Source organism: Herpailurus yagouaroundi, unplaced genomic scaffold (assembly GCF_014898765.1).
Source record: "Herpailurus yagouaroundi ecotype Mexico unplaced genomic scaffold, PumYag 77, whole genome shotgun sequence".
NCBI classification, from domain to species: Eukaryota; Metazoa; Chordata; class Mammalia; order Carnivora; family Felidae; genus Herpailurus; species Herpailurus yagouaroundi.
Window position 1 is genome coordinate 33,323,466 of NW_024412388.1, and position 23,534 is coordinate 33,346,999.

The window sequence follows — 23,534 nt, forward strand, 5'->3', positions numbered from 1 at the left end:
TATCATACAAAAGAGAAATCCTTCTGTATCATACAAAAAAAGTCTTCCTCATTCTTTTGTCTTTTTAATTTTTTTTTAACATTTATTTATTTTTGAAAGACAGAGAGAGACAGTGCATGAGCAGGGGAGGGGGAGAGACAGAGAGAGAGAGACACAGAATCCAAAGCAGTCTCCAGGATCTGAGCTGTTTGTTAGCACAGAGCCCAGCATGGGGCTTGAACTCACAAATTGCAAGACCATGACCTGAGCTGAAGTCAGACGCTCAACCAACTGAACCACCCAGGCGCTCCAAGTCTTCCTCATTCTTTAGAGCAGTGTAGCTTTCTATTGTGTGGATGTGCTACATTTAACCAGTCTCCTCTGATGAACACTTGGGTTGTTTCTAGTCTTTTGCACATGTATGCAGGTGTTTCTGTAGGATAGAGTCACAGAAATGGGATTATGGGATTAGAGATTAGATACATCTGTAATTTGGGTAGATATTGCCCGATATCCCTCAGAGAGAATTATACCATTTTCCTCTCCTTCAGCAATGCATGTGAAAACCACTTGGTAAAAAATTCACCAACTGAATATATTGTCAAAATTTTGCGTTTTTACTAAATGAGAGCTGAGAATGGGTATCCAAATGTAGTTTTCATGTTTATTTATCTATTTACAGTAAGACTGAGCATTTTTCATATGTTTAAAAGTTATTTGTATTTGTTTTATAAAATAGCTTGATTGAAATACCTAATACAATACAGACATACATATTTTAAGAGTTGAGTTCAATGAGATTTGACAGGTGCATACACCTGTATAACCACAACCGACCACTGCAATCAAGAAAGAAAACACATTCATTAGCCTAACATATTCATTAGCTCCCTCCCCCTTTGCCATCACACCCCTCCCTGCCCTGTCCCCACTCCACCACTTTCTGTTATAATACGTTTTCTAGAATTTCTAATAAATAGAATCATCTGGTATATACTTTTTTGTGTTTGGCTTCTTTCACTTGAAATGATGCTTTTGAGATTTATCCATGTTGCTGCCTGTGTCAAGAGTTCATGTTTTATATTGCTGAGTAATATCCCTGTATGCGGATATACCATAAACTATTTGTCTACCCACTGGTTGATAGAACATTCAGATTATTTTCAGGTTTTGACTGTTATAAAATAAAGCTGTCACTAGTATCCTCATACCAGGTTTTTTTTTTTTCATCTTGGATAAATACCTAGTAGTGGAATTATCAAGTCATAGAGTCAGTGCATGTTTAACTGTATAAAAAACTGCCAGACTGCTTTCCAAAGTAGTAGTACTAGTTTACATTCCCATTGACGATGGTATGGAAGTTTCAGTTGCTTCCTCATCTTCAACAACATTGTTATTGTCAGTCTTGTAAATTCTAGACATTCTAGTGGACACGTAATGGTATCTCACGGTGCTTTTAATTTGACTTTTGAGAGTATCTAATGACAATGAGTATGTTTTGATGTGTTTATTGGCCATTAGTGTATGTTCTTTTATGAAACCTCTGTTCAAATATTTTGCTCGTTTTTAATTCAGTTATTTATATTAAGTTGTAGGAATGCTTTCTATTTTTTGGATAACTGTCCTTCATTAGATAGATGTATTTTCAATATTTTCTCTCAGTCTGTGGCTTCTTTTCGTCTTTTAAAACAGTGTTTTATGAAGAGTAGTTGTTTTAAAATTTTGATGGATCCCAATTCATCAAAGTTTTCTTTTATAATTTTATGATAGGACATAAAAGCCATCTAAGAACCAAGGACACAAAATATTTCTCCTCTCTTTTCTTCTAAAGGTTTTATAGTTTGAGCTTCTACATTTAGATTTATGAACCAACAGAGATCATTTTTGTATATAGTGTGATGTAAGGGTTGAGGTTCATTTATTTCCAAATGTATATCCAATTATTCCAGAACCATTTATTGGAAAGAGAGTTATTTCTTTATCGAATTACTTTGGCTCCTTTAGCAAAAAATAGTTATACAGCTCAGTTTCTGGACTCTATTCTGTTCCATTAATCTACGTTTATTCTTAAATAATGCCATGCTGTTGTTTTATTGTAAGTCATAAAATCAGAAAGAAAACCTTTCCAACTCTGTTTTTCTTTTTTAAAATTGTTTGGACTGTTCTAGGTCCTTTGCATTCCCATATATATTTTATTTTTTAACGTGTATTTATTTATTTTTGAGAGAGAGAGAGAGCAAACCTGAGCAGGAGAGGGGCAGAGAGAGGGGGGGAGAGAGAGAATCCTAAGCAGGCTCTGCACTGTAGCAGGCTCTGCGCTGACGGGGCAGAGCCCAACACACGGGTCAAACTCACAAACCATGAGGTCATGACTTGAGCTGAAACCAAGAGTAGGAAACTTAACCGACTGAGCCACCCAGGTACTCCCCTATATACATTTTAGAATGAGCTTGTCAGTTTTGACAAAAATGCCATGTAGGATTTTGAATTTTTTTTTTAACGTTTATTTATTTTTGAGACAGAGACAAAGCATGAACGGGGAGGGTCAGAGAGAGGGAGACACAGAATCTGAAACAGGCTCCAGGCTCTGAGCTGTCAGCACAGAGCCCGACGCGGGGCTCGAACTCACGGACCGCGAGATCATGACCTGAGCTGAAGTTGGCCGCTTAACCGACTGAGCCACCCAGGCGTCCCTGGATTTTGATTGGAATGGCATTGAATGTTCAGATCAATTGAGGAAGAATTTATATTTTAACAATATTGGGTCCACCAATGTCTTAACATGGTCTATATATTTCCATTTATTTGGGTCTTTAATTTGTCTCAGCAATGTTTTGTAGTTTTCAGCACACAGTTCTTACCTATGTAGAATTACATTTATTCTTTAAAAAAAAATGGGAGTATAATTTACATTGCCATAAAATTCACCCTTTTAAAGTGTACAGTGCAGTGAATTTTAGTATACTCACAAAGTTATGCAATTATCACTACTGTCTAATTTCAGAACATTTTTATCTCCCCAAAAGAAACCCCATATCCATTAGTAGTCATTCTCCATTCCCTTAGCCCCCAGCCTCTTGGCAACTACTAATTTACTTTTTGTCTCTAAGAATTTGCCTATCCGGTACATTTCATGCAAATGGAATCATAAAATATGTGGTCTTCTGCATCTGGCTTCTTTCACTTTAGCATAATATTTTCAAGACTCAAGCCTATCATAGCATAGGTAAGTGTTTTATCTCTTTTTTGTGGCTAAATAATATTTCATTGCATGGATTATACCACGTTTTGTTTTTCCATTCGTCAATTGAGGGGCATTTGGTAGTTCCCACTTTGTGGCTATTTTGAATAATGCAAACTTTTTGTGTGGACATGTTTTCATTTCTTTTGGGTATGTACCTAGGAGTGAAATTGCTGGGTCATATGTTAACTCTCTGTTTACCCTTTTGAAGAAATGCCAGGCTGTTTTCCAAAGCAGTTGTTCCATATAATATTCCCATCAGCAGTGTATAAGAATTCCAATTTCCCCACATCTTCACCAATATTTGTTATAGTCTTATCTTTTTTATTATAGCTATCCTAGTGGGTGTGAAGTAGGATCTTAATGTAATTTTTATTTGTATTTCCTGTGTAATCTTGAGCATCTTTTCTTACGCTTATTGGCCATTTGTATATCTTCTTTAGAAAATGTCTATTCATGGGGTGACTGAGTGGCTCAGTCTTTTAAGCATCCAACTCTTCACTTCAGCTCAGGTCATGATCTCACGCTTTGTGGGACCGTGCCCATGTTGGGCTCTGTGCTGACAGGGTGGAGCCTGCTTGGGATTCTCTCTCTCCCTCATTCTCTGCCCCTCCCCTGCTCACGTGTGTGTGTGTGTGTGTGTGTGTGTGTGTGTGTGCGCGCGCGCGCATGCGCACTCACGCATGCACACACGCGAGCTCTCTCTCTCTCTCTCAAGATAAATAAATAAAGGGGTGCCTGGGTGGCTCAGTCGGTTGAGCGTCCGACTTTGGCTCAGGTCATGATCTCGCTGCTCGTGAGTTCGAGCCCTGCATCGGGTCCTGTGCTGACAGCTCAGAGCCTGGAGCCTGTTTCAGATTCTGTGTCTCCCTCTCTCTCTGCCCCTTCCCTGCTCATGCTCTGTCTTTCTCTGTCTCTCAAAAATGAATAAACGTTAAAAAAATTTTTTTAAAGATAAATAAGCATTAAAAAAAGAAAATGCCTATTCATATTCTTTGCCAGTTTTAATGGAGTTGTCTTTTTATTGCAAGAGCTCTTTATATACTCTATTTATTAATCTCTGTCATGGACTGAATTGTGCCTCCATTGAAATATGTTGAAGTCCCAACCCCCAGTACCTGTGAACACGGCCTCATTTGGATACAGGGTCTTTGCAAATGCAGTCAAGTTAAGATGAGGTCATTAGGATGGGCCTTAATCCAATACGACCGGCGTACCTGTGAGAAGAGGAAATGCTATGTGAAGACAGAGACACACAGGTGATGCCATGTGATGACAGATGGAGAGATTGGAGGGATGCACGTACAAGCCAAGACATGCCAAGGATTGACAGCCACCACCAGAAGCTAGAAGAGGCAAAGAAAGATTCTACCCAGAGTCTCAAAGGGAACATTGCTTTGGCAATAGCTTGACTTCAGAGTGCCAGCCTCCAGAGTGATGAGGAATAAATTTCTGTCGTTTTAAGCTACCCAGTTTGTGGTACTTTGTTAGGGCAGCCCACAGAAACTCGTTGACATTTTGGTACCAAAAAGTGAGGTACCTTCTATAACAAATAGCTAAAACAGTAGAAGTGGCTTTGTACTTGTATTACATGTGGAAGCTGGAGTAATGTTGGGGTGCTAGATAGAAAAAGCTTAAATTGCCTTGAAGGGATTGTTGGTATAAATACAGACTTAAAGGTGATTCTGGTGAGAGTTCATGAAGAAGTGAGACTATGGGGAAAGCTTCTCTCGGAGAATACGTAGATTGCCATGATCGGAATGTTGCTTAGAAACATGAACTTTGAAGCTGCTTCTGGTGAGGCCTCAGAGAGCAATGAGGAACATGCCCTATTTGACTCTGAAGAAGAGAAGATCCTTGTTATAAAGTAGCAGAGAACATGGTTGAATTATGTTTTACCACTGAGTGGAAAGTAGAACCTGGAAGTGATAAACTTGGATATTTAACTGTGGTGATTTCTGAACAAAATGTATAAGGTGTGGCCTGTTTTAACCGTGATGCTTATGGTAAAATATGAGAGGAAAGAGATAAATTGAATGAACTTCAATAAAAAAGAACAACACTCGATGTTATAAATCCTATAATATATTGTTAATTATTTTTGCTTAAGCCTTTTAAGGGGAAAACAAAAGTATTTCGTATTTAACCACATACTGACCACTTCTAGAGTTCACCATTGCTTTTGCATAGATCCAAATTTCTACCTGGTACCATACTTCTTTAGCCTAAAGACCATGATTCAACATTTCTCCTGGTATAGATCTACTAGTGATCAACTTTTTGTTTTTTTTTTTTTCTTTTTGTCTGCAAAAGTCTTTGTTCTACTTTTGTTTTTCAAAAATGTTTGTTATTGTGATAAAATACACATAACTATTTTTAAGTGTACAGTTCAGTGATAGTAAGCACATTCACAATGTTGTGCAGCTATTACTAACATCTACTTCCAGAACTCCCTTCATCTTGCAAACCTGAAACTGTGTATTCGTTAACCAATAATTCCCTCTTCTGCCCTTCCTCCCAGCCCCTGGTAACCGCCATTCTACTTTCTGTCTCTATGATTTGGACTACTCTAGGTACCTCAAATAAGGGGAATCACATTCACTATTTGTCCTTTGGTGACTCACATTTCAATTAGCATGATATCTTCCAAGTTTCATCCCTGTTGTACCACATGTCAGAACGCCCTTCCTATTTCAGGCTGAAATTCCATTGTATTGCCACATTTTGTGTATCTATTCATCCATCAAGGGACACTTGAGCTGCTTCAACCTTTGGGCTGTTGTGGATAACACTGCTATGAACACAAGTGTGCAAATATCCATTCAAGTCCCTGCTTTCAATTCTTTTGGGTATATACCTAGATGTGGAATTGCTGGATTATAGTAACTGGCTTTCATTTTGTTGAAGAACCATCATACTGTTTTCCACAGTGACTACACCATTTTACTTTCTCACTAACAGTTTCACAAGGGTTCCAATTTCTCTATATCATCATCAACAACACCTATTTTCTGTGGTTTTGGTGGTAGCTATCCTAATGAGTACAGGGTAGTTTCTCATTGTGGTTTGAGTTGCATTTACCTAATAATTAATGATGTTAAACATCTTTTCATGTGTTTATTGATCAATCATATGTCATCATTGGAGAAATATCTATTCAAGTCCGTTGCGTATTTTAAAATCAGGTTGTTGTTATGTTGTTGAGTTTTGGGAGCTCTTTATATTTTCTGCTTATATCAATCCCTTATCAGCTATATAATTGCAAATATTTTTCCATTCCATAGGTTTCATTTCATCTGTGTTGATGCACAAAAAATTCTAAATTTCATGGTCAGTTTGTCTATTTTTTCTTTTATTGCCTGTGCCTTTGATGTCATATCCAAGAAATCATTGCCAAATTTAATGTTATAAAGCTTTTTGCATGTTTTCTTCTATGAGCTTTATAGTTTTACATCTTATATTTAAATCTTTGATTCATTTTTAGTTAATTTTTATATATGCTGTTAGGATACAACTTCATTCTTTTTGTAAATGGATGTCCAATTTTTTCAGCATCATTTGTTGAAAAGACTGGTCTTTTCCCATTGAATGCTCTTGGCACATTTGTCAAAAATCATTTGACCATATCGGGACACCTGGGTGGCTCAGTCAGTTGAGCGACTGACTTCAGCTCAGGTCATGATCTCACAGTCTGAATTCGAGCCCCGCATCGGGCTCTATGCTGACAGCTCAGGGTCTGGAGCCTGCTCCGTATTCTGTGTCTCCCTCTCTCTCTGCCCCTCCCCTGCTCATGCTCTGTCTGTCTCTCTCTCTGTCAAAACTAAATAAACATTTAAAAAAAATCATTTGACCATATACATGCAGGTTTATTTTGGGGCTCTGTATTCTATTCCATTGGCTTATATGTCTGTATTTATGCCTGTACCACACTGTTTTGACTACTCTGGCTTTGTACTAAATTTTTAAGACATGTTTATTTTGAGTGAGAGAGAGAGAGAGTGCATGTTCATGCGCATGTGAGCGGGGGAGGGGCAGAGAGTGAGAGCGAGAGTGAGAGAGAGAGAGAGAGAGAGAGAATCCCAAGCAGGCTCCATGCTGTCAGCACAGAGCTCTAGCACAGAGCATCATGGGGCTCAGTCCCACAAACTGTGAGATCATGACCTGAGCAGAAATCAAGAGTTGGACCCTTAACTGACTGAGCCACCCAGGCACCCTGCATATTTTAAAATCAGGAAGTATAAGTCCTGAAGCTTTGTTCTTCTTTTTCAAGATGGTTTTAGCTGTTCAGCATCCCTTGAAATTCCATATGAATTTTAAGATGGGTTTTTCTATTTCTGCAAAAAAAACAAATGTCATTGGGATTCTGATAGAGACTGCATTGAATCTTCAGATTGCTTTAGATAGTATTGACATCTTAATAATATTAAGTCTTCCAATCCATGAACATGGAATGTGTTTCCATTACTTTCTCTTCTTTAATTTTTTTCAGCAATGATTTCTAGTTTTTATTGTACAAGTCTTTCACCTCCTTGGTTAAATTAATTCCTAACTATTTTTTTGATGCTACTATAAATAGAAGTGTTTTTGTAATTTCCTTTTCAGATTGCTCATTGTTACCGTGTAGAAGTGTGACTGAGTTTTGTGTGTTGACTACGTGTCTTGCTACTTGGCTAAATTCATTTATTAAGTCTAACTGTGGAATCTTTAAGGTTTCCTACATATAAGATTATATCATCTGCAAACAGAGATAATTTTGCTTCTTCTTCTCCAGTTTGGACGTCTTTTATTTATTTTTCTCTTGCTTAATTGCTCTGGCTAGAATTTCCAATACTATGTTGAATAGAAATGGTGAAAGTTTGTTCCTGATCTTACAGGGAAAGCTTTCAGTCTTTGACCATTGAATATGATGTTCACCATGGGTTTCTTATAAATCTTTATTATGTTGAGATAGTTTTCTTCTTTTCCTAGTTTATTTTGTGGTTTGCTGTTGTCGTTGTTGTTGTTGTTTTAAGTAGGATCCATGCCAAGCATGGAGCCCAATGCAGGGCTTGAACTCACGACCCTGAGATCAAGACCTAACCGAAAATCAAGAGTCAGACACTTAACCAACTGAGGCATCCAGGCGCCCCTCTTTAATGTCTTTTTAATCATGAAACGGTGTTGAATCCTGTCAAATGCTTTTTCTGCACCAATTAGATGATCATGTCAATGTTCCTTCATACTTTTAATGTGGTGTATCACAATGATTAATTTCTGTATATTGAACCATACTTACGTTTCAGGAATAGATCTCACTTGGTTATGGTGTATATCCCTTCTAACATGATGTTAAATTCATTTTGATAATATTTTTTGAGGATTTTTACATCAATTCTCATAAAGGATATTGGTCTGTAGTTTTTTCTTCCTTATAGTATCTTTGTCTGGCTTTCATGGCAGAGTAAGCTGACCTCACAGGGTGAGTTAGAAAGTGTTTCTTCCCTTTCAAGTTTTGGGAAAAGTTTGAGAAGGCTTGGTGTTAGTTCTTTTTTTAATGTTTGGTAGAATTTACCAGTGAGGGCATCAGGCCTGAGACCTTTCTCTGTACCGGAGATTTTTGATTACTGACTCAGTATCCTTACTCATTATAGGTCTATTCAAATTTTCTGTTTCTTTATGATTCAGTCTTTGTTGGTTTTGTGTTTCTAGGAATTTGTCCATTTCATGTATGTTGTCTAATTTATTGTGTACAATTGTTCAGAGTACTCTTTTTTTAAATGTTTTTATTTATTTTTGAGAGAGAGAGAGAAAGAGAGAGAGAGAGAGAGCACGCGCGCGCAAGAGCGCGCACACAGGTGGGGGAGGGGCAGAGAGAGAGAGGGAGAAACAGAATCTGAAGCAGGCTCCAGGCTCCAAGCTGTCAGCACAGAGCCCGATGCAGGGCTCGAACTCATGAACTGCAAGATCATGACCTGAGCTGAAGCTGAAAGCTCAACCAACTGAGCCATCCAGGTGCTCCTTCCCAAAAACAAATAAGTATTTAATTAATTTTTTTTAATTTTAAAAGAAGAACAAATAATTTAGAAAAGAAATCCTTTAAACCAAGTCCTCAACATAATGATCTGTATTCCTTACCAATTTCTATATGCAGACAGATTTATCATTAATTAGATCCTCTTAATGTGGCTAGTATGCATATTCTCAGAGAAAATGCTTAAAAGAGAAGAAATGCTAGGTATCTGGTAAGAATGATAATAGCCACAATATGTCAAGCATCTCTCATATGCCATGTTCTGTTCTAGATGTTTTATAAACATAGTCTCATGTAATCCCTATAACAACCCTCCCCAAGGTAGGAGAGATAGTCCCACTTCATATTTGAGAGAATTTAAAGGAACTTGAACAATGTAAGAGACAGAGCTAGGAGTTATTCCAGGTTTGCCTGGCCTTCCAGCTGATTTTGTTCATCATATTAACTCTTATGAGGATTTATGGAGGAGTTTATATAGGGGATTTATTATAACTGATGGGGGTTACAGCATGCCCAACACTGAGCACATGAACCTGGAGGTGATGACCTGGCATGTTTCTTTCTGTCTGGCACCCACATCCGCCACCCCATTGGCTATGCCTGTGCAAGGGCAGAGCACAGTGCAAGCACACAGCACGGGTGGCAGGAACACTTGTCATACTGTGCCCAGGAGGCACAGTTTGGTTCAGAGCATTAGATGACCCCCACCTTTCAGGTAGTGGAACACTGAAAGTGGAAAATTCCAAGCTGTTACACCGTTCTCCAGAGCCGTTGGTAGCTACCCTGTTCCAGTTAGGCAGTTCCTTAGCACGTCAGTCAGTGCTTCCCTCTGTTTGCTGTTGCCTGACAGATGAGGTAGGCTCCCTTCAGCTACCCAGAGCTCCTCGCCATCCCACTGCTCATCTCTCACATTGTTTGCTGCCCTTTTCCTGTGTATTTCTGCTTGAAACTTTGGTCACCATGAAGTCTGTGAAGGACATAAATTGCTTAAGTGCATAATTATTTTTAGAATGGCATAAGTTATGGGAGATTTCAAATATATATCCTTTTGAAAACTATCTTTTAAAAGTTATGGCATTAAAATACATGACATTCTTATGCTAAAAAACACAAAGGAAATGAGGGGAGTTGAACCATTTCCCTACACTTTGCACGGAGGCATCTCAGGTGGTGGAGGGGTGGGGCCAAGAAGAGCTTTGCCTTGAGTGCTGAATGCTCAGCGTGTCAGGTATGGATGTGCAGAAACATTCACCAGGGCAGAAGAGGGTGGGCGATATCCTTTCCTGTATCCTTGTATGGTGCTGCTAAGAAGTCGACCTCATTCTTAGCCAGGTCTTTTTTCTATGCCCTTAGACAGGAGGATTTGCAAAAGTTACACCGAGGTTTTAGCATCCATTTTTCCAGTTTCCTTTTCCATTCTTTCCAACCCATCTCTTCCTGTTTTATTGATATTAAACACAAAAAAGGGAAATTATTAATAATCAACGTTACTAAACTAATGGATTAATTTTGGAAAAACCTGTAGGTCAAATGAATACATATCTGGCAGTAAATTATGAATCCAGAAGTACAAGCAAAGCTCCAGCATACTTTTGTCCAAAATTTAATTAGGTAAAACTCTTTGGTTGATCCACCCTTTCCTTTCTTCAGCTTAAGTAAATATATCTGAGCCTCACCTCTGTTCTCTGTAAAAAGAAAAAAAAAAGTAGTTCCAATTGTGTAGGGTTCTGGGAAAATAAAATGAGATTGTGCAAGTGAAACATGTACCGTAATGTCTGACATATGCTAAGCACTAACTATTAGCTGATCTCATTATTATTGCAATTATTATTACCAACGAATTTAGAAAGATTTCAACAATACTTTGCATTTGGTAGGTGCTTAACATTTACAGAATACTTTCAAAACCTCACTTTATTCCTACTCTGATGGCCATCATGTATGTAGGACAAGTATTAGCTCCGTTTTACAGTTGAGAAAACAGACTCAGAGAGAAAAATGTCTCTTATGAACTATGGTACCATGAACTATTTTTCCCAGCTTTATATCTCCTTTAGGTGACTTTATAATTTAGTTAGGGTGTAAATTAGTATTATTAGAATTTATAGGAAACATTGTGTGTAGAAATAATTATGTAAAATGCTTTTTTGCAGATTTTGAAAATGAGCCAAGAAAAAATTGACATATTTGAAAGTAAGTTGTCAGAAGAGAGAGAAAGGAGAAAGCAATCGACATCTGATCTTAATACTGTACAGAAGGCTTTGAAAGTCGATAGTGAGGTATTCTGCCACTCAGGATGTTATTCTCCTCTTTTTGCATTCCTAATTTAGGGATTTCATGTTACCATTTATTTTGATTTTAAAATAAATAGTAGCTCTAGAATATGTGTTTCTGTTAGTAATAATGGGGTGACTGTTGTTCCCTCACGCTGAGTTCCAGCTCCAGCACTAGCCAAAAAGAGACCTTTAAGTAGTAGGTGGTTTGATTATTAGGGTGGCCATAGAGTCATGGACTTGTCTCTCCTTTTAACTGCTTGTCCTACCATCTTGGAAAGGTCTATCAGGAGACAACCAGCCTATACTTAAAAGAGAGACCTGGAAGTGAGTCCATGGAAGTCTAGATCACCAATTTAGAGGATGGTGACATTTAATCAGTTTGCAGGGTGGGTGACAGCCAGTGCAATGCCCCAAATCCCATCCTGATGACCTACAGGAATTTCCAATACAATGAGGTAGGAAACTGATACCACTTGCCTTCTTCCTGTGGCCACTCTCTGTTCTCTCTCCTTTTTGCCCAACACTTTCCTCATCAACATTCTCTTCTCCTTCTGATTTGAAGGCTTTGGGAAAATACCATGTAACTCCTTTCCTAAAGTAAATTTAATATCATCTGTTTCCTTCACAGGACACCACAGACTAACTCTCAGGCCCCAGTCATCCACCAGCCAAACTACATCTTCCATGTCATCAATGTAGAAATTTGATAAGACTCTACATATAACTAAAGGGTTTTCTCTCACAGATATAGGGGGAAGAAATCAGAGGATTAGAGGAAGCCCTAGTTAATTAAGTCACCGAATACACATTATTAACTAAGGCAGCATAATTTGTTGTGAAGAACACAGAGTTTGAAATTGGTCAGATGGTTGAATCTCAGCTTTACCACTTCCTGGCTATGTGAACTTGGGCAGGCCACTTACACTCTCTGAGCCTGTTTCAGTAGCCCTTCTGCATGAGGTTGTCACAAGATTAAAGGCTAGTTATTCTGTAAAAGGTACATTTGAAAAAAGATACACTTTAAGAAAGAAAATATAATTAGTGCAGGAGTTGCTGAAGAATGTACCCTCTCTACAGGCCTTGCAAAAAGTAGGAAGAACTCTAGAAACCCAGTCCTTCCACCTGTGAGTGATAGAAGCTAAGAATGCTCAGTTTCATTAATTGACTTAAGTAAACTTTACTACTTAACTACCTTAACTACTTTCTTAAAAGTAGTTCTGCTAGAAGAATAAGTTGGGGGGGGAAAAAAAGCAAAAAAAAAAAAAAAATTGTGACAGTTGTTTCAAAGATTCCATTTTAGAAATATTATACCTTTTATGGGGAAAATCTCATTTTACTAAATGTCTTTATTTCTTAATCAGGAGTTGCAAAAATCAAGGTCAGAACTTATATGCCTTTATAATGAAATTCAAAGTCTTCCAAGGGCAGCAGAATACAGAGACAATTATTTAATAACATATGACCTGCTACAAAGAGAGAATTCTGAATTAGAAACAAAGGTGAGACTGAATTAATTATTTAAATGTTCAGTGTTTGCCTTTATCTCTTATGAGGATACAATAAAAGGAAATTAATTTTCAGTAAGAGATTACATGTAAATTGGAGTTTCTTTTATTATTATAGAATAAATTCCCATATAGTGTAGGCTATAAGCCAAGCTATGACTCAGAATAGACTTCAGTCTTTCACTCTTAGAATTAATCTGTGAATTTTTTTTTTTTTTTTTTTTTTTTTTTTACTTTGAGTCAGTTTCCCAAAAGCTTAAATTTTGGAGCACATATTATAATGTAAAAGGTTTGCTCAAAAATACAACCACCAAATGATCCAGCAATTCCGCTATCTAGAGAGATATACCCAAAAGAATTGAAAGCGGTCTTGAAGAGATATTTGCACACCCATTTTCACAGCAGCATTATTCACAATAGTTAAAGCTTAGAAGTATCCCGAGTGTTTCTTGATGGATGAATAGATAAGCAAATTGTGGTATATACACACAATGGAAAGTCATTGAGCCTTAAAAAGGAAGGAGATTCTGCAATATGCTACAACATGGATGAATCTTGAAGACTTTATGCTAAGTGAAATAAACCAATCACAAAAACACAAACACTGTATGATTTCAATTATATGAGGTACTCAGAGTAGTCAAAATCATAAAGACAGAAAGTGTAATGGTGGTTGCCCAGGGACTGGGGTAGACAAGAAAAGGGTGTAATTGTATAATAGGTATTGGGTTTGTTTTACAAGATGAAATGAGTTCGGGGGATGGATGGTGGCAGTGGCTGCACAACCGTGTGAATATATTTAATACCATGGAACCACACACTTAAACTGGTTAAGATGGTAAACTTTATGTTAGGTCTATTTTACCACCACCCCCCCAGTACTCAAAACAAACAAGTTTACTTAAGTGTCTTCAACCTTAAATCTTTGAATCAAAGCATTTTTTTTTTCAGTTATACTGAAAATTAGGCTTATACTTAGAATTAGAAAAATATTTAAATGTCCTGACCCCACTTTGTTCCCCAAGTGTAAAAATGGCTGCCAGACCAGGGTTAGTCAACATTGGACGTTGCCTATAGTGTAATTTCTGGAGTCCCACCTATTATTAACAACTCTGGGCTGAAAATTCCCTTCCTCAGTTACTCTCTGGGTCTTGATTAAAATGGCAGAAAGAAGTGAAGGCTTGAACACACAGTTAAAAGATATTGGGTTATATTTTAGTACATGTGAAATGGAGGACTAAGTCCAGGCCTCATTAATGTGAAGATTTTATCCTGAAAGCAGGGTACAAGTTGCTGAGAGATTGGGATATGGATCAAATAGTATGTGACTTAGGGAGGGAAAGGTTCAGAACATGGGGTTTGCTGTCTGGGAAGGTAGATTATGGGGCATAGCCTATAACTAAGCTTTGTTTGTGGGATCTTGTCAGCAAAGTGAGTTACCCTCACACTGTGCAGTTAAAGGATCTTGTCTTATGAAATATCATTGGATAGTTTAACACAGAAGATAAATGTAGGGAATAAGAATATAATATAAAAATGAGAGAGCCGTATCACTATCCTGCTAATCTGGCTCTGTCTCACTTATAAAACTTTTTATTTTGAAATAACTTCAAACTTATAGAAAAGTTGCAAAAATAGCAAAAAGAATGCCCATGTACCCTCACCTCTCCAACGTTAACATGGTTGGTACTACATTTGCTTTATCTTTCTCTCTCTCCCTCTCTCCAAAAATACCCTTCTTTAAAACCATGGATTTATGCATGCTTATGCCTATGGTAAAAATGGATTAATTATATAACAACTGCAAAGTGTTAAGTTAAACTAGAAGAAGATCCTTCAATTAGATGTTAATTTATATTACTTGTCAATAATTATTTAAGCATTTAATGGACTAAATGACTAAATGTACTTTTTTTCATAATTATCTGTAAGAGTATGCAAAATAGAATATTTGTCTTTTCACTTTAACTTTATAGGTCTTGAAGCTTTCACAAGAATTTGAACAATTAAATCATTTTACTGTAGAGAGAAAAACTGCAGCTACTAATTTAATTACAGGTGAAAATATCTGTAAAGATCTTGTGTCTAAAGAACCAATTTTGGAAGTAGAGATTCAAAGCCCAAAGGAAGAGGAAAAGGAACTCTGGTAAATTGAGAAAATCCATATCACATTAATTATTTGGGGGTACATTTGGCTTAATCATCATAAGAATTTGATATTTGTTGCCAAATGATGTGAGTGGAAAAATGAGTTATAAGCAAGCATTCCCCAAGAAGTTTGTCTTTTAATATATTATTAAATTTTTAAATCTTTTCCTGCTTTTTAAAATAATTTTATGCTTCTTGTAGAAAATTTGGAAAGCATGGAAAAGTGAAAGGAGATGTTAATAGCCCATAATGTCACCAGGGGGATATGTTAATGTCCTAATTTTTCTTTCTTCTCTCTATAAACATACATATATGTGGGATTTTTTTTTTTTACATAATTGGACTATAAATATCAAAAAAGCTGAGAGATTTTTGCTGTTTTTATTTAACATTGTATCTGATAATTTTGATAACCCTTTTCTTTCTTTTTCATTCTTCTTTTCTCTCTTGTTAATCTTGCCCTTTAACTCTTGTCTTTCTACTTTTTCACCAAAAGTATTTTTTCACAGAAACTTGTTAGACTTTGGGCAAATGTATTACTCTGCCTTGGCACGATAATAGATGCAATCGAATTCTGTCCAGGCAAAAGCCTAGAACTAGATCATCAAAAGGGAATGAAAGATGGCAATTTGACTTATATATTATATACTAAAGGATACATCATCAATGAACTAGGAAAATATGGTCTAGGTATGGCCACATTTATATCTTTCAAAATGTTTTAACATACAAGGAGGTTTTTTTGCTAGTTTTGGACCTCTGAATTGTATGCCCTCCTAAAAGTTGCTTTTAACTTTAGAGTGTGCTTTGAGTCCAAGATTCACAACCATGAAACCTAGTTGCACAAGTGGGAAAAGCATATTGGAGAGGTGGTGGGGAATAGGTGTAATAGTGGTCACAAGAACAAAAAGCCAAGAAGCTAGATCACAGCATTTAGGTTTGCTGTAGGGGAAAAAGGAAGTCTAGTTCTTGAGCACTGGAAAAGTATATTACTGGGTTTTTGAGGGAGATTATTCTAGAATCTCTATAAGAGATAAATTAAAGAAGAAAAATGGACCAATTAATCCAGATATGAGCTACAGATGAAGAGACAGTGGCCTAGATTGAGTAGGCAGCAGTGGAGATGAAGTGTCCAATTTGAACACTCTTCAGAGAAGAAGCTGACATTAGTTATCAAAGCTGACAAAAATCCACCCACCTGACTTGGGGTAATTGGTAGGGATACTTGCCCCACAGAACAAGGCTATGGCCTTAATTCATTTGGAGGTGGGGAACCTTGCCATGATAAAGATACTGGACTTCTCTATAAAGAGCTCCTTGCTCCCACCGGTTTCCATGACTTGGTCTAAATTACTTCCCAGCACCAAGACTGTGAGATGTCTACATATCTGCCCTATGCTTCCCTCTCTCCTCATAATGTTTCCTTGCTTATCTCCTCTGTCCCACTTCACAGCCTCCACATATCTCAGATCCATTACACAATCACAATCAACAGTAAAATTGCCTATCTACCATGTGCCAGGTACTATAGGAAGACACTGAGGATACAAAATAAGACACAATTCCTACCCTTATGGTCCAAATAGCCTGCTGGGGGAAGATAGTGTTGGATACTATGGAAGCACAAAGGAGGTGCCCTGGCCCTGGCTAATAAACCAGAAAATATTCTTAAAGGAAATAACAAACCGAGTCCTGAAGTATGGGTAACCGAGAGCCAAGCAAAAAGATGGGGGATTAATTTTCAAGGGGGATATGACATGTACAAGAGAAGGCATGATTTGTTTGAGGAACTCAATGACCTCAGTGCTGCTACAGCATAGAGCTTGAAGAGAGGAACTGGGGAAGGAGACCGTGAGAGTGAAGAAGTAGGCAGGGACCTGATCATGAGGGAACATGAGTGTCTGCATGAAGAAGTTTGGACAACAGAAAACTACCACAGGGTTTAGTAACATAAAAGAGACTAAGAAGATTTGTGCTTTAGAAAAATCACTCTGCCAATTGTATGGGAAATAGATTATTGTACAGGAACAAAGGCAGTGAGACCAGTTAGGAGACTGTTGCTATAATCTAGCTGAGAGATGGTGGTATTTGTGAGGAAGAGAAAAGTAAAGGGAATTGAGAAGAGGTAGACTCAACAGGACTTCAGGATTAATGAGTATAGGAAATGAGGAAGAAGGCATGGAAGTCAAGAGTGTGGGCAGAGTTTAAAGAAGACTTTCAAGGTTCTGGTTTGATGGTGTCATCCTCTGAGTTTGGGAACACAGTTTAGAGGGAGGAGGGGAAGGAGTTCAGCTTTTGAAACACTGACTTTGAAGTGTCTCTGGAGCAGCCATGCCAAGAGCAAATGAAGACTGGGCTGGAGATAAATTTGAGAATCATCTATAAGTGGACATAAGCAGAAGTCATATGATGGATGAGATGGCCCTGGTTGTTGTCTGATGAAAGTACCTGAAGGCAGAAACCAAAGAAAAGCCTCTTTATAAGAGACAAAAAGAATTACCCTCAGAAGTAACTGAGACAAAACAGCCAGAGAGGTAGAAGGAAAGTCAGGAGAGTATGTGTTACAGAAGCCAGATTAAAGAGTGTTTCAAGAAGAAAGGAATAGCAAATAGTGCCATGTACTGCCAAGAAATAAAGAATAAAGAGTGATTACTGAATCAGATTAAGAATGTGGTTGAAGACTTTAGTAAGAGTAGCTCCAAGGAAGGGCAAAAAACAAATGGCTTCCTAGATCCCATCTCATGGGATGGTGAATGGGAGTGAACTGAGGAGTGAGTGGAATTTGAGGAAGTACAACTGGTGAGTGTAGCTGCTTTCCAAAAAGTTTGGTTGTGAAAGGGAGAAGGGAATATGGAACTGAAGTGAGAAAAAATTTGTGTATGTTTAAATGCTGATCAGAAAGAGTCCCTAAATGGACAGGTTTAGGATTCTGCATACCAGAGAGGGGCTAGCCTTAGGAAGTCAGCCACCTGGTCCGCTGTAACAGGAGGAAGAAAGGGAGAATGGACAGAGATCCAAGTGAGTTTTTAACTTGAAACCAAAGGATTGTGTGACGATTTGTGTCTTCTGCGAAGTAGGAAAGAAAGTCATGTGCTGAAAGAGGAATAGAAATATAAGAGTTTATAACATAGTGAAAAAAGTTTGAAATAATCACTATGGTGAGTGGAAAGGGAAGCTGACTAGGGAGGGCAGGTAGTGTTGAGGACCCAGTTAAGCTAGAGACTGTGACTTTGTATGGCATCTGTCTTTGAGAATATGTGATCTGTGGGGCAACATTTAGTATAGGCATGAGAAGACAGTTGGATTCGTCCAGGACCAAGGTTTTGCCACACGAATGCAGTGGAAGGACAATGGGGGACGAAAGTTGAACATTTTATTTAGGCAGTGATTAAAATAATGAACAGTAGGCTCTACGTTGGATAAAGAAGCAGGTAAAGGGAGCTGATAGAAAAAGGGAAAAGTAATTGAAGGTACTTATGTAAAAATTATGTAAAAAGAAACAGCTGAAATCTGGATATCTAATTTTAGTTATTTTGGAAGTGAAGCATTTGCTGATGATACAACTCAGTGTGGTTATGCAAGTAGCTGGCAAAGAGGGAGATATGAGAAGATAACTGGAGATAAGGAGACTGAGGAAGTGAGATGCCAAGGCATTGGTGGGTGATCTGTATGGACCTTGGAATCTTCCAGGATGATTGCAGGACTTGGGGTGAAGAAGACACCAGAAAGCCATGAGCCAAAACCTTCCATTTGAAGAGAAGTAGAAAGTATTTACAGCACACCTAGCATGGTCCAATGCACATAGAAGCTGCTCCATAAGCCAAATTGATTGATTCTTGTAGCACATCTCTTCTACTAGATTTTAGCTCCTTTAAGATAATGGACTCTTTCTTGTTTTTCTGTTGTTTATAGTGCCTTTCTTTTAGAACAACAGATCTTAGAACAGGAGGGACCTGCAGGTCTTTTAGTGGTTTACAGAGGTCAACCTTCTAAAACTTTAGGAGCTCTGTAAGGGTCTCAGAAACTGCCATGGGAGATGAGGAAAGACTGATGAGTGGAATTCTGTGTAAGATTTTACTTCAAGAAAGAAGCCACAGCTAAAATGTTTGAAAACCACTGCTATTTAACTAAGTCTTCTCCTTTCACAGAAGAGGTCTCTGAGACCAAGAGAACTAAAATGACTATTTTGGTCACAATCACATACTTAGCAAGTTATCAGCAGGACTGCAAGAGGTCCACATCCCCTAACTCTGAGTCAGAAGTTACCACTTTATCTACTTTGTAGAGGACATAGTCACAAATATCCCAAGGGCAAGAAGGTGCTGGGACACTTGGGGTCTAGGTAATTGCTATGAAAGTGAGCTTTATGGTGTTAAAAAATTACTCAGGACTCTGTCTCTGTATATGTGTAACATGGAGGGGGGAAAGGGGAGAAGAATGAAGTCCCATCTGTCTTGTTCTGGACTGTCTCCAGTGTGTAGAACAATGCCTGACACACAGTAGGTACTTTTAAAATATTGGAATGGGGCGCCTGGGTGGCTCAGTCGGTTAAATGGCCGACTTCAGCTCAGGTCATGATCTCGCGGTCCGTGAGTTCGAGCCCCGCGTTGGGCTCTGTGCTGATAGCTTGGAGCCTGGAGCCTGCTTCTGTTTCTGTGTCTCCCTCTCTCTCTGCCCCTCCCCCATTCGTGCTCTGTCTCTCTCTGCCTTTCAAAAATGAATAAATGTTGAAAAAAAATTTTTTTAAGAAAAAATAAATAAATAAAATATTGGAATGAATGGAGATTTCCTCCTACTCCCACTGTGTACTTGCAGCTAGACCCAAAGTTGGACTTCCAAGAGCAGCTCTAAGCTTGCAGAGCCCAGCTGATCTCAACCTGGGTTTGCTTTATTAGGAAGCTTGGGCCAGAGCAGCTGGTAGCTTCCCTTGACCTTAATGAGCTGTATTTTTTTCTAACACATTCTCATTTACCATCTCATTACATCTTACTACCTTTATCAAGAATTATATGATAAATCAGGGCACTAGTGTGGCTCAGTTGGTTAAGCATCTGACTCTTGATTTCACCTCAGGTCATGATCCATAGTTCATGGGGTTGAGCCCCACAACGGGCTCTGTGCTGACAGTGAGGAGCCTGCTTGGGATTCTCTCTCTCTCCGTCTCTGCCCTTCCCCAGCTCACGCTCCCTCTCTGTCTCTCTCAAAATAAATAAGTATTTTTTTAAAAAGAATTATATGATAAATGTTCAAGTTGATTTTCATTTCCGATTCAACTTGACAGTGAATGTATATCCATTGCACAAACTACTGATGCAATTTTCCTCTTCCTCTAAACTATTCCTTCCCCGGTCCAATCTATTCAGTGAATAGTCCCTCCCTTCACACAGTTGATCAAACCAAAGCCTAAGGAGTCACTTGCTTCCTCCCCACATCTAAGTCATCAACAAATCCTGTCAGTTCTACCATGAAAACATAAAATATTTAACCTATTTATTTCTATCTGTATCTCCACTGCCACTACCCCACTCCCTGACACTGGTATCATTCACTGGGACTATCACGATATCTTCTTAACTGACCTCCCTGCTTCAATACCTCTTTCCTAATCCATTCTCCATAGATTAACCAAAGTGGTCCTTTAATAATGCAACTTGAATAATATTACTCCCTCTCTTAAAAACTTCTCAATGGTTTCCCATTATGCTTGAAATAAAATCTAAATCCTTACCATAACCAGTAAGGTCTTCTGTGACTTGGCCTCTGCCTACCTCTCCAATTTTATCATCATACCATTTTCTGCCTTGTTTATCATGCAGCCTTTCAGAGCCTCTAGCCCTTAAAGCACTTTCCCACTTCAGGAATTTTGCACTGACAAGCTCTTCCTGCCCAGAATGCTTCTCCCCCAGTTTTCCATGCGGCTGACTTCTCTGCACATTCGCAGGTAATCACTAAACACCATGTTAGGAAAAGTCCTAACTCCTGCTCTCCCATATTACCTTATTTGTGATGTATCATAATCTGATTATCTTGTTTACTTGTTTGTTGTTTGTCCTCATATTCTTCCTCTTGGTGTGTGCTCTATGATAGCATGGTCCCGGCTGTCTTGGTCACCGTTAACTTTTTAGCACATACAACAGTGCTTGGCATATAATTGATATTCAATAAATATTTGATGAATGAATGAGCTCATCTTTTCTTTTGCTTCCTCTCTGGAAACAGAGTTCTATTGCTACCCAGAAAGAAAATGCACGTGAGCAAGGGAGATGGGCAGAGGGAGAGAGAGAGAGAATCTTAATCAGGCCTATGCTCAGTGGAGAATCCTATGTGGCACTTGATCCCACGACCCTGGGATCATGACCTGAGCTGAAATCGAGAGTCACATGCTCAACCAACTGAGTCACCCAGGCACCCCTCTATTTTTTTAAGGAAATCTTTTTATTTTTAGGTACTTGTAGATTCACATGCATACGGTTGTATGAAATAATAGAGAGATCCCATGTACCCTTTATCTGTTTCCCCCATTGGTGACGTCTTGTAAAATTGTTTGTAATAGCATAACCTGGATATTGACATTGATACGGTCAAGATACAGGACACTTATATCACCACAGGGATCCCTCATGTTGCTCTTTTATAGCCACCCCTCTCTTCCCTCCCACCTCACCCACTCCTTAACTCTAGACCCTATTCTATTGTAATTCTAACTAGTCTATTCTCCATCTCTGTTAGTTTTTCATTTCAAGAATGTTATATAAATAAAACCCTAAAATATGTAACCTTTTGGGTTTGGCTTTTTTCACTCAACATAATTCTCTGGAGATTCATCTGGATTATTGATACAATAATTGGATCCTTTTGACTGTTATGTAGTATTCCATAGTATGGCTGTTCCACTTTAACCACTCATCCATTGGAAGACATCCAAGTTATTTCCAGTTTGGGCTATTTTAAATAAAGCTCTATAAATATTCAAGCTTTTGTATGAACATAATCGTTCATTTCTCTGGGATAAATCCCCAGGAGCGCAATTTCGGGCCACATGGTCATTGCACATTAGGTTTTTTTTGTTGTTTTTTAAGACACTGCTAAACTGTTTTTCCTCCAGTGGCTATACCATTGTACATTCCCACTAGCAATATAGGAGTGATCCATTTTTCTGCATCTTCACTAGCATTTGGTGTTGTCACTTGTAAATTTTAGCCATTCCAATATGTGTATAGTGATATCTCATTATAGCTTTAATTTGCATTTTCCTGAAGGCTAATAATATTGAATATCTTTTCATGTGCTTATTTGCATCTGTCTTTCCTCTTCATTGAAGTCTCCTTTCATACTTTTGCCTATTTTCTAAGTGGGTTTGTTTTTTTCACTGTTCAGTTTAGAGAGTTCTTTATGAATTCTAGACACTAGTCCTTTGTCAGACATGTGATTTGCAAATATTTTTTCCCAGTCTGTAGCTCATCTTTCACCCTCTTACCAGGATTTTCTCAATGTGAAAGTTTTTCATTTCGATGACATATCCATTTTTCCTTTGATGGATCATATTTTTGATGTTAAGTCTCAGAATGCTGCTTTTAAATCTTGAAGACCCTTTCATTTTATTTGTAATTTTGCATTTAGGTCCATTTTGCATTTGAGTTTTTATTTTGATTATTGTATTCTTCATTTCCAAAATTTCCATTTGATTCTTCCTTATATCTTCTCTTTCCGTGCCAAGACTTTGTAGTTCTTTTCTGAGACTTTGCATTTTTTCATGTATTTCAAGTATATTCATAAGTTTATCAAAGCATTTTTATAAGAGCTGATTGAAAATCTTTGTCAGATAATTCTGACAAGTTGGTTTTTTCATCTATTTTTGCCTTTTCTCATTTCCCTGCATTTTGGAATAAGGAGTAATTTTAGATTAAAATCTGAATATTTTGGGTATTATAAGACTCTAGGTCTTAATTAAACCTTCAGTTTAGCTGGCTTCTTCTGATACCCCTCTAGCAGGGGGAGTAGGAGAATGCTGTCTCATTACCACCCCAGGCAGGGTAAAAGTCCATGTTCCCCGTCAACCTCCATGGACACCCAAGGAAAGGGGAGGGTGCTCATTACAGCTGGTGAGGATGGGAGTTCTTACTCCCCACCAGGCCTCTGCTTAGACTGCTCTGGCTGTGAGTGGGGGGAATGCCTTGTTACTGCTACCACTGCGTCTCCAAGACCCCACAGGGAAGTGGGTAGGGATGATCTTGTTATGCTGGACAGGGGTGAAAGTCCTTACTCTCCACTAGGCCTTCTCTGACACCACCCCAGTGGAAAGGGAGAAAGGTGCCTCCTCACTGCCAGGTCGGGGTGAAAGTCTCCCCGTGTCTTTTACTGCTTGGCAGGGATGA

At 38.3% G+C, this 23,534-nt stretch overlaps 1 protein-coding gene across 1 annotated transcript in view; it reads left to right on the plus strand.

Moving 5' to 3' along the window:
• Positions 1 to 23,534, plus strand: part of CCDC30 (coiled-coil domain containing 30) — a 130,153-nt gene that overhangs the window by 41,720 nt on the left and 64,899 nt on the right. Inside the window, exons 12-14 of the mRNA XM_040455907.1 lie at positions 11,384 to 11,509; positions 12,868 to 13,005; positions 14,988 to 15,157. Coding sequence (XP_040311841.1) covers positions 11,384 to 11,509; positions 12,868 to 13,005; positions 14,988 to 15,157 — 434 coding nt within the window. The remainder of the gene's footprint in view (positions 1 to 11,383; positions 11,510 to 12,867; positions 13,006 to 14,987; positions 15,158 to 23,534) is intronic.